The sequence below is a fragment of the Psammomys obesus genome, unplaced genomic scaffold (assembly GCF_907164565.1).
Source record: "Psammomys obesus unplaced genomic scaffold, mPsaObe1.curated_primary_1811, whole genome shotgun sequence".
Taxonomy (NCBI): domain Eukaryota; kingdom Metazoa; phylum Chordata; class Mammalia; order Rodentia; family Muridae; genus Psammomys; species Psammomys obesus.
In genome coordinates this window covers 22960313-22972841 of record NW_026596117.1, presented here as the reverse complement: position 1 = coordinate 22972841, position 12529 = coordinate 22960313, and the positions used below count along the sequence as shown (strand labels likewise).

General features: G+C 45.3%; 1 protein-coding gene across 1 annotated transcript in view; it reads right to left on the bottom strand.

Annotated features, from left to right (window-relative positions):
- Positions 1–8488: 8488 nt before the first annotated feature.
- Rab18 (RAB18, member RAS oncogene family) overlaps positions 8489–12529 on the bottom strand; it is a 27796-nt gene continuing 23755 nt past the window's right edge. Inside the window, exon 7 of the mRNA XM_055629315.1 lies at positions 8489–9943. Within this exon, the coding sequence (XP_055485290.1) occupies positions 9768–9943 (176 nt within the window). The 3' untranslated portion in view covers positions 8489–9767. The remainder of the gene's footprint in view (positions 9944–12529) is intronic.

Genomic DNA, 12529 nt, shown 5'->3' with positions numbered 1-12529 from the left:
AACCTGTCGCTATTTCAAAATGAAAACCACAGAATGTTAAGTTAGGGTGTAAAAATAAACCGTCCTCTGAAAATAAAAATAAAAAATATTAAAACCTCAAAGCCTGGCCAAGTGGAAAAACAGATAAAAACACACAATTATAAATAAAAACATGATAGAATCCCAGTTCCAAGAGAAATTCAGACACGTAAGAAAACGGCAACGAAGTTTAAATTGAAGTAAGCTGCAACAGGACTGGCTAGACTCTCAATAGAGTGGCTGTCTCCGGATGGCCAAGGTTCTGCCAACTGTGGCAAGCTGACAGCACTCCCACAGAGCCTGGGAACTGCCACAAGTCCTCAGGGAGGACAGAGCTGTGAGCCTGCGCTGCCCTTCGTAAGCCTCGACCTCCACGGAGCATACAGAGATAGAGGCTGTATAAAGCAAAAGCGTTGGCTCAGGCGGCTGGGCTAACCCGGGGTATGTGTTCCTGACCTCCCTACGAAAGCAAAAGAGCAAGCTGGCCCACCAGGCACCGAGAACCATGGTGCACACAGATGCACCTCAGGAGTGTGAAGATGGTTTGTGAATGGAAGTTGGTAAAATTTGTCATATTAAACCAAGCAGCAAAATCACCTGATCATATCAATTGATGGCAAAAAATTCCCCCAAAGATTGAATATATTAAAATAAGGATAAGTCTATTTTTTCTTGAAGTAAAACAAAAAGCAGACAGTATACAAAATGTAAAATACTAAAGCTGTTGTCATAAAATGAACAGTAGATAAAAATAACTCCCTCTCATACGTTACAAGCATAGAAGACAAGTGGGGTGTTGTGGTTCACACCTCTAAATCCAAAACTCAGGGATGGGATAGGAGGATAATTGCAGTTCAAGGCCAGCCTGGACTATAGCAACTTGAGGCCAGCCTGGGCTACAGTGACTGGAGGCCAATTTGAACAACTTAGAGAGATCCTGTCTCAGAAAAAAATAAATCTAGAATACATTAAAAAGGGCTTAGCATTTATAGCAAACTAGTAAAGGGTTTGTAAGAAATACGAGAATGGCAAATTTTATTACAAGGAAAATGAGAAATAGGAGTGAATAAAAAGGTTGATCTACAACAAAAATGACAAAACACACTAACAAATCTGAAGCCCCAAATTTTTATTAAAGGACATAAAAGCTAAATAAATGGAAAGACACATCATGTTTCTGGATAGAATGACTTCTGAGACGTCACCTTAATAAAGTGATGCAGAAATTTAATACCACTCCTGTCAGAATTCCCTGGGTCTTCGTTATGGAACAGCAAAAAGGTTGCCAAGGGAGCTTTAAAAAAAAAAAAAAAATGAACTGGCTTCTTAAATATACTTTAAATCAGAATGGTTACATTTTAGCGAAGAACTGCACTGATGGATAGGAGCACTGCAGAAAGCCAACTGTACGCAGGAACTTGCCCTTTGACCCTTACAGTACCTGGGACTTCTGACCTTCAATGTCTTTCCCATGTCTCATCTCAGGCGCATACATTTGGCCTGTCTCCCACACCTCGGTGTTGTACATCTATGTGACATTCTGTCTTTCCAGTTCACCCTACTTAGCAAATCCACACCGGGAGATCTCGCCAAACAGGAATATCATCCTTTGATCCCGCCTTATCTTCCGGCTTTGCTTCCCCTTGCTGCTTCGTATCCTTCTATTTCCTTTAAATAACGTCTGCATCCATTGCCATCTCATACCCTAAAGAAGCCTCAGTCTGGTCTGTTAGAGGCTCAGTTCCCAGCTGCAGGCACCACTTTAGAGGGGCTAAAACTTTACGGGGTGGGGCCTAAATTAAAGTGGAACTCAGGACAGATGTTTGTGGGTAGCTCGCCCTTGGCTCAGCCCTGTTTCCTGGCCATGGTTTGAGGTGTTTTGCCTCACCACACACTTTCTGCCACGGTGTTCTGCTCCATTAGGGAGCCTCAGCACTGGGCTAACGACGATTTCTGCCTGCCTTTCTCACTCTAGCAGCCCCTCCCTCTCAGCACACATTCTGTAACCCACCCAGCTTAGCATCTTCCTAGACATCAAGTACCCTTCCATCTACAACACCCAGATCGCCTCCCACTAATGGTTTCAATATTCCCAAATCCAGGCCTACCCGTTGCGTTCTGTGTCCTCCCCGGGCAGCCAGGGATCCGCAGGCCCTGGAGTGCAGTGCTGGCTGAGTCACTCGTGAAAGACGTGGGTGGGTTACGGAGTTCCTGGTGCCAGGGTTCCTTTTAACAAGCAGGATGAGAACACTGTTCTAATGCAGTGCCAGAGGGCTCTGGAAGGCTTCCATGGTTTCTTGTGGACAGCAATTGGAAAGTGAATGCCAAGCTATCAACCTTCACCCACAGTTGGCCACTGTCACCACTGGTTGCCAATCAAACACTATTGGGCTGCAGGAGCCACTCCTTCTCCGTCACCCTTGAGAAACTTTGAGGCCTTCGTTTTTGCTCCTAATTCCAAATAAGCAGTTTTTGAAACAAGTAACAGATCCCATTAATTCTCTGCCACAGTTGCTTCGTCATCTTCCTGAGCACCTTATTCTTACAGAGCTCCATTTCCACATTTCCTGTGTGTGCACATCACCACAGCCAGGGAGAAGTCAAAGACAAGTTGCAGTAGTCAATTCTCCTTCTACCTTGAGTGCTGGCACTGAACTCAGGTCACCAGGCCTGGCAGCAAGTGCTTTACCCGCTGACCCGTCTTACTGGTCTCCTTCAGAACTTTTTGCCACTAGAGATAGCCATGTGCCCAACCTGAATGTCCAAACTTTGTCTATACTTAGGTGTGGCTGGGTACCGACATGCTGGAGGAGCCTCATTTCTCCAACGGGAAAGAGTCCTGTTAGCCGTGTGCTGGCCCTCCCTCCTGCTATGCTGAACACGAAGATGAGAAGCGGCTCTATCACCCGGCAGCAGGATGGGTCTTCTTGAGGATGAAAGCGGATGGACGGAGCTGGTCGATGCACATCACTGAACCAGTTTCTGGACTTCTCTTACAGGATAACTCGCATGTTCACTCGATCATCTTAAACACCATCATGGACAGCAGAACCTAATCCTTCGTGACAAAGCCCTTCTGCCTGGGAGCCAGACTCTACCTGTTCGCAGAGTCCATGTGGTCTAATTCCTAGTCACTCCCATGCCCCAAAGCACAGCCTTTGGGTTCGCTGGGATCCCCGGCTGGACCTGCTCTGACCCTTCCTTACTTCAGTCCCTCTTCCCTGAATGCTCTTCTCCCAGATTTACACAGAGCAGGCCTTTCCCACTGCTACAGCCTCAGCTCAAACGCCGTTTGCTCAGAGACAGCTTGCTGGAGACTCTCTGTGTAGCGTTTTTCCACCCATTACTCCTGTTTCCAGACAACACAAGTGCTTTTCTTCTAAGCCCTCCACTTCACTAAACTGTGGCACCAGCTCTGTTTTATTCACTATTGTATGCAGAGGACCCGAAGTAGTGTCAGGCAAACAGGAAGGACGAAATAAATCTCTGTTGAATAAATCAATGCATTATGGCATTTCAAGATAATGTATTTTGTGGCATGCTTTGTTATTAGCTTGGAAGAAAACATAAAAAAAAAAAAAACCCACAAATTCCAGGTACATTACAAACCTTGAAATATAGATACAAAACGAATAAACACCTAGGAAACAACAGGATCACATTTATTTGTATACTCTTGGAACGGGATTGCCCTTTTAAAATGTTATTTCTGTGTGGGTGTATGGGTATATGCGTGCCGTGGAGCCTGTGCAGAGTTAAGGGGAAATTGGGCCACTGTGTGGATGGATCCTGGGAACTCAGGCTGCCATGCTTAGTGGCAAGCACTTTTAACCCTGAGCCGTCTCTCTAGCCCAAAAAATTTATTTTTTATTAATTACAGTTTATTCACTTTGTATCCCAGCTGTAGGTCCCTCTCTTGCTTCCTCCCAATCCCAGTCCACTGATAGGGGAGGTCCTCCTCCCCTTCCATCTGACCCTAGTCTATCAGGTCTCATCAGGACTGGCTGTATTGTCTTCCTCTGTGGCCTGGTAAGATGCTCAATCTTCATTCAGAAAAGCAAATGGGATGGACATCAGAAGAGGAAGAAAACAGGGAACAGGACAGGAGCCTACCACAGAGGGCCTCTGAAAGACTCTGCCCAGTAGTGTATCAAAGCAGATGCTGAGAATCATAGCCAACCTTTGGACAGAGTGCAGGGAATCTTAAGAAAGAAGGGGGAAATAGAAAGACCTGGAGGGAACAGGAGCTCCACAAGGAGAGCAACAGAACCAAAAATTCTGGGAACAGGGGTCTTTTCTGAGACTGATACACCAAACATGGACCATCCATGAAGATAACCTAGAATCCCTGCACAGATGTAGCCCATGGCAGTTCAGTGTCCAAGACAGTTCCCTAGTAAGGGGTACAGGGGCTGTCTCTGACATTGACTCAGTGGCTGGCTCTTTGATGACCTTCCCCTGAGGAGGACGCAGCCTTACCAGAGTTCCTTTCTTAAGAGAAACCCAAAAACTATAAAGGAAATAGAACCAGCTTTGTCCCCCCCAAAATAAAATAGATTTTAAGAGCTCATGTTGGCTCTTAGACTACGCACATGTCAAATATACGAAAGGGGACTGCGGAGATGCCAGCTGGTAAAGTCCTTTGCAAGCATCAGGGTCCGAGGTCAGCTCTCAGACCCACGCAGGAAGCTTGTAATCCCAGTGCTGTGGTCAACAGGAGACCCTGTCCCCAATAAAGAGCAGAAAGGCAGCTGAGGACTACCAGTGAGGGCTGGCATGTGTACACACGAGCAGCTACATACATAAACACACCAAACTATGTCGAAGGGCTTATAGAACAAATTATACTAGTGAAGTCCATGAAGAACATCAGTATACTGCAATATCCATACACACTATGCAAACTGGAAAAGAGATGAATGAAAGAAAAAAAGGGAGCTAAGAATCCCTAAGTCAACACTTCTGAACGTGGCTGGGTAACGTGTCACATTCCTGGAATGCCAGCACACTGGGGCTCTCAGGCAAGAGGGCCACTGTGGGCTCCCCCTCTTCAGGCCAGACCTGTCTCAAAGACTAAACACACCACAGCTCCATAAAGACAAAACCCACAGTCTGCTCACCTCAAACGCAGTGGAGGCAGGAGGAAAGAGAAAAAAATGGACAAGCACCATCTGATACCAGGAGCGTTACATGCCCTGACCTTCCGTATCACACACTAAAACACACCCCAGGTCTTTACGATGTCTCAGTAAGATTTTTTAGTTACCTTAAAAACTTATCCTCTGTAGACACAAGATACTCTCTGCCCCTTTATTTACCTCTGAGAAACAGTGGTTATATTCATGCTTAGGTAGCTGGATAAACCCAACACTTTGCAATGTGATGTGGAATGCAGAGTTTGTAACACACACACACACACACACACACACACACACACACACACACACACGATGCAGAAAAACTCTACTTGATAATTTCTCCACATAGCTGTTCATGCGTGCACGTGCGTTTGGAGGTCAGACAGCGTCACTGTCAGTCCTCAGCTGCCTTCCTCCTCTTTGTTGGAGACAAGCTGTCCCGCTGACCACGGCACTGGGATTACAAGCTTCCTGCGTGGGTTCTGACAGCTGAACTCCGGCTCTCGCATTTGCAAAGGACTTTACCAACTGTCATTTCCGCAGTCCCCCCTAGTGTATTTTTCACATGTATGTAGGACTGGGAAGACAGCCTGTTCTACATATCTCCTGTATCTCAGCAAACCCAGAGGTTCAGATCCACCCTGCTATGTATTCCTTGAGAAGGATGCTTACAAGTAACAGGCCCAAGCCAGACAGCCAAAGGCACGGCAATACCTCCCAAGCATAGGCAGGCGTGAGTATATGCAAGGTGAGTTAGCCAGGGAGAAAGTGGGCGGTGGTGTACTTTGGTGAGAGAAGGAAGTACGTTGCTTAGTAACCACAACATACATGGATGAGCGTTTAATTGCATAAATACCCACTTAAAGAGTATACTACTCAAACCCCTACTAATCCAAGAAATACAAACAAAATGTCATCGTTTATCAGGTTGACTAAGAGAGAAAGTTGCTGGAGCCCCCCATAGACTCATGTATTTGAATACCTGGGTCCCTGCTGGGGCAACTGTCAGAGGAAGGGTTAAGTGTGACCTTGTCTGGAGGAGCTGTGTCATGGAGTGGGCTTTGAGGGCCCAGTGCCACTTTCTCTGCCTGTGGATCAGGATGCAAAGCTCTGAGTTACTGTTCCAGTGCTATGCCTGACTGATGCCCTCCAGGACAGTCACAGACTATCCCTCTGAAACAGCACACAACTAAATGCTCTCTTCTGGTAAGCGCCACCCTGGTCAGAGGGCCTCATCGCAACAATGGAACAGTGGAAAACTGTGGACAAAACCAACCAAAAAACAACAAAAAGCCAAAACAAACAAAAACCCTTGCTAAGTGTTACTAGTAGACTCAAGAAATATTACAGAAGCCTAATACCTGAGTAGTAAGATTCCTAAACAGTATCATCTTTTTTCCTGATGCCCAGAAAATACTCAGAAAAAAAAAAAAAAAAACACACCCAAAGTGTACTTCAAAGATACGGTGGATCTAGCTGAATCTAGGCTGTCCCCAGACAGCCAAGTGCTGGTGCAAGGCAACACCTCCGTGTCACAGTGAAAAGACAACTGTGGAGGCTACAGATCTCAACCAGGTCTAACTGTGCATTTCACTAGGATGGATCTACGTGTGGCAACTCTATTCTAAGGATAAAATCCCCACCCCACTCCCAGTTTTGATTTTAAGAAAAGACCATTTCCAGACTTCGTTTCTTTTTTATGCCCAATAACACACAGGGAGCGCTGGACCGGAAGTCTCAGACCTTCATTCACCTGCTCTGTGCCTGGATCTAGGTCAACGATTTCCGGGACAGGATTCCATCTATGGGATTCATTCCACAAGCAACAGAGCTGAACTATTTCTACTACACATAGCCAAACAGACTGTGAAGAAGGGGCAACCTCAGAGCAGCTAGGTTATGCTGCCAGTAACTAACCAATGAGGAGACTGAGAGTTCAGGTGCAGGAGGGAAGTCTCCATGACAGGAATCCAGCTGTGTCACTGAGCACATGACCTTGGAGAAATTGTATTCCATACCTGTTTGATAACCTTCCTCATGAAAATGACTGGTGGACACACACACACAATCCAAACCTCCGGAGGATGCAGCAAGGGGCCTGGGAGGTTGAAGCCAGTCTGGGACACACTGAGATGGTCTCAAAAAAAAAAAAAAAAAAAAAAAAAAAAAAAACTACAACAAAACAAACTTTAAAAATAATGAAATGGGCACAACACAACAGTAGTACAAATTATCATAGTTACCATAAGGCTTTGAATGATAATTTAATACTTAGGGCACTGAGTACCAAGGACGCTTCAATAAATGCTCACTGCCAGTCAGTAACTAAAAGATAACCCAGTTTCAGTCCATGCCGGTTCTCCATGTTCTAACAGCATCTGCAAAGAGCTTGAGATTAACTCAAATAATTCTGAGACGAATTAGCAGAGCTGTTACATAGGTGCCTGACTTCAGGAGTTAGAGTGATCACTTAGATCACCTTCACTAAGAGACTCTCATCTTTTCAACCACACAGTGAAGTGAACGCTACATTAAAGAATCTGAGTACTATATTCACACATCCACTAGCTGATGATAGCCAACGGGAGATGTATACTTCCTGTTCACATACATCTAGAGACAGCAAACAGAAGGTTACAAAATAAACCTATCAAAACTAACTTACTTGTGTGTATGTTGAAGTGTATGGGGGTGTACACGTGTGTCCATATGTGATAGAGACCACAGTTGACACTGACGCTTCACCTGCTCTCCACTTTATTCTTTGAAGCAGTCTCTCTCACTTGACCGCAAACCTTGCCAGCCTGGTTCTGGAGCCTCTGTCTCCACCTTCCTATGGGGAGCTAGAGTCGGCTGCCACACTCACTGGCATTTTAGGTGAGTTCTAGGAATGCAAGCTCCAGTCTTCAAGCTTGGGCAACAAGCTCTCTGTCCAACGAACCATCTCTCTCCAGACATCACAATCAATTTTTAAAGGTTACATTCAAGTGACTCACTTACTTAAGTTCTGATCAAATCAAGGTGATAATCTAATGCTAATAAAGATGACATAACTCACGGAGCAAGAATGAGCAGAAATCTTGTTAAGACAGACTCAAAACATACATAAATCTAAAATTTAATGTAATGTGACCAAAGTATAAGAGTGCATGTGTGAGCTACTGTCCTCTAACAGAATAGAACCAAAAGTCTTACATTTAATAACAATGTATAAAAGCTCTAATCACATGCAGACTACCATGTATAAATGAAGTAGTGTGAGATTTCCATATGTGGAGACACCCTGTTCAGAAAGAAGCTAATCAGAAGTAAACCCATAAACACACATATCGCAAAGGTACACAAAAATGTTTATCATTTACCATCGTAGTACATAGAGAATAAACTGCAAAAATTAGTATCTTCATGAGGGTTTAACAGTGAGCAACCTAAGTGCATTTCACTTATGGAGCATAAATAGCAGAGGTCAAAAGAATTAAATAATGTATGAGTGAAAAAACATACAATATACCATAACAAGGAGTTAGAAAACTGAATATTGTGGAAAAGGTTTATTATTCTGTACAGGTTGGTTTTTAATAAGCTACTTGCTATTTGTTACAGTCAATTATCAACGATCTCATTGCAATAGCATTTCCCCAGCAGTCAGAATCTGGAAGCAATTTGCCTTTTTCAAATTATCATTTAGTGTTTTTCTCCCCCACCTTCAAAACACAGAAACGGGTTTTTGAATAGCAACTAGCCATTTATGGAAGCTGTAAGATACAGACAGTCATTATACAACAAACTACACCTGAGCACCTGGACTAATAATGCCAACACTTGTGAAGAAAGCTGTTGGTTTTAAAAGTGGAAGTACTACAGGAGTTAGAATATACTGCTCACGGCCTTCTGAAACCCACATGAGGGCCAGTCTTACCGGTATCCTGCCAGATGCCATGTAACTAATACATCACACCAAGGATCAGGAACCAATGTGTGCAACACAGGGTTAAAGCTCCAGGTGACTGAGCGAAGACTGGAGGAAATTAAAATACCAAACTGCTTTAACTTATCAATACTATTTTGGAAGCATCATCAGAACATAGGGATTTAATTGTGAATTGCCCTGGGCTCTATCCTGGACTGAGAATTTGACTTAGTACTAAGCATCTTCAACACCCGAGAAGAGTTGTGCATAGTGCTTTGTCACTCCTCACGGGAACCTGGGTAGGCTGATGATACCTCCACCCCTCCCCACCGTCCCGGCTCTACATACCAAGTAATTCAGTAATTAAGCAAAAGGGAGAAAAAAAGCAGACTTGCAGCAACACATACTAGACGGATGTTTTTAAAAATGACATGATAAATGTAAATCATAAAACCAAATGTACTCATGAAGGTACACCTATTTTACGTTACATTAAAAAAACAAACTATAGACTGCAAACTGTGCATGCTTACCATAACATTTCACCTGGGAAAGCCGGTGAGGGGAGTTCTTGCAAATACTCACTGCCATGATAAAAACAATTATGTGCAAACTGCAAGGTCCCTAATAGCAGTTAAGAGTTTATATACAGAAAGATGTCACTATCTGATCAAATATGCAAGAGACGGACTTCCCAGAGTTTATAGCACAGAGCAATAACCACTGCAGGCTCCTCCTCCGTGGCTCTCTTCCCTGTGTGCCAGCTTGACTCCTTTGTTCTGGTTTTCACTTTCCCACAGTCCAGGTGTCTGAATGATCTTTTCAACAAGCTCCTCAAAGGCACACTGAACACCATCACAGGTTTTTGCACTTGCCTCTGAAAGTCAAGGAAAAGGACCACAGTGTATTTTTTGTTGGACACAGTTTCATATGTTTCTAGAGAATTATTATGGCATAAATAGAAGCCTACAAGATGCTGACAATCTAATCAGCAATTTCTTTTTCTTTTTTCTTTTTTTCCCAAGACAGGGTTTCCCTGTGTAGCCTTGACTGTCCTGGACTCACTTTGGAGACCAGGCTGGCCTCGAACTCACAGAGAACTGCCTGCCTCTGCCTTCCCGAGTGCTGGGATCACAGGTGTGTGCCACCGTGTCATGCAGCAATTTCTTGCTAGGGTTTAGAATTAACAAATTTCCTCCCCTCCCCGCACAGAGCGACCTAGACTCTTCCCACCAGTGCATCAGCTTCGCCCTAAGGGCTGTGATGTGATTGCACCTTATAAGGCTCTACTGTGTCTTAAGTTTTTTCCTTAGGTTTTCAGTTAATTCTTCAAACGAGCCCCCAAACAGATGGCATTCCTATTATAAAATAAGCAAGCCCATATTCCAACATAATTAACGTGATTTTTCTGAACGTGCAGCTGAGGAGTGACACGGCTAGAGGAAATGCGGACAGGCAAGCACACTGGCCTGTTCCATGTGTGCTCACATGCCTCCCAAGCCAAGCACTCGGCTATCTGCCTTACTCTCTACAGAGACTGCTCGCATTCCTTCTTTCCCGCTATCTCAGCTGATGCTCTGGCCTCTCAGTCTGTACTGCTGAGGATGGAGTCTGGGGCTCTGTGCCTGACAGGCATGCGTACTCTAGCCCTGAGTTAAACCTTCAGTCCCTGCTCTGGAGTAAGACGATGACTGGGAGTAGGGCCACAGAAGCAATTTGGCAAGGATTCTCTGCTCATGCACTATTGAGTGGACCCGCTGCCTACTTATCCCGTTCCTCCGTGGGACGGTGAGCTGCCCCTCTGTTGGCCGAAACACCTTCTGCAGCCCCCAGAGCCCACTCCTGCACATTTTTACTCAAGGTTCATGCACTCTCTTTTCTAACACTGTCATTCAATCCAAATGTCTGCTAAAACTTTCCATCTTATTAATAAGATGGATTTGTCCTCGAGTCCATATACCTTTCATGGAGCCACCCAGTGGCAATCACTTCAGAGTGTTACTTGAATGCGCTACTCCCACTGTCTCCCTTCGCAAGCTTTCCTCAACTGGAGCAGTCAAATCCCATCCAAGGGGCACATGTATGATGGCATTCCTACATCTACTGTATGTACACTCCTATGATCTACTTTGGCTCTTAAACTAGGCACAAGACTAAGCTCTCCATACTAACTAATAGCAAAATTAAACACTTATAACAACACGCTATACTAAAACCTTGTTCTTCATGTTTGCAGACCAAGACTGGCCACAGTGACACTGTGGAGGTGCTATGTGGAGGGCAGGCAGTGTAAGCTGGCTTCGGTTCCCCAGCTCCGCTAGCACAACCGTCACAACTATGAGCACTGGTTCTAGCTAAGCTGAGCACACTAACCTCCCTGATGTCCTGTCATTTGGTAGTACTAATCATGTCCCTCTTGCGCCTGTGCCGCCCAGCACAGTTGACATTCCCAGAAATTCTCCTGTGTTGGTGTCATGTCACTCATGGCTTCCTGCTGGCCTCCTTGGAGTATCCTAGAGGTCATTCTTAAAACAATTGAGCCAGTCACAGCTTCTTAAATGCTGTCGAAACAACCAGCGTCTCTACTGGACAGCTAAACCCTGTCTCATCCTGCTTCCCACTAACCCACGCCACCTCTGCTTCACCTCAGCCCTCTGCTCCAAGTAATGGGGCACAGCCTACCTCCTACTTGGCCAAGCTAAAAACCTGGAGCTGTCTTGAACTGTTCTCTCTCACTGGCCTCCTCACACAAGTTTCCTACATAGTCTGTTTGACAGTCAAGTTTTTCCCAGAGCCATCAACTCTTTGTGGCCCACTCCCTGGTAGGGAGAGCACCAGCTTTGTTCCAGTCACAGCAAGAGAAGAACCAGCTTCCCACTCTCACCTCACAGACCACGCTTCCCACGCATCAACTACAAGCTTCCTTCCTGCTCTTAAACACTACGCTGACCCCACAGTGTTGAGACGTGTGCACTGACCTTTCTGCCCAACAGCACACTGTGCCAACAGCGTTCCCTGTATGGTACCGTGCCAGTCAGTCTGCGCTCCTTTCTTGCCTTCATGGCACTGCTTACTTGCCAGACCTGCTTCCTACACTGCAAGCTCCAGACGGGCAGAGCCCATGTCTGTCTGGTCAATGTTCTGTCTAGCCAATGCTCTATCCTCCATGTTCAGAAAAAGCAGGAAAGGTAACACATGGAATATGGGACCTGCGGCCACTCAACATTAAAGGAAGCTTCCAACTCTGCTCAGAACAGCAGCACACAGCCCTGGCACCATACTGCCCCTCTCTCCATGGGCGAGGTCTCAAGCCCACCTGCGGCTTCCCAGTGTCTGAAGAGCAGGACAACACGTCAGAAATGCCCAAACTAGCTGCCACATCTGAACCAGCCTAGGTAACTTTTCTCAACAATACTGTGTGTGTGTGTGTGTGTGTGTGTGTGTGTGTGTGTGTGTGTGTGTG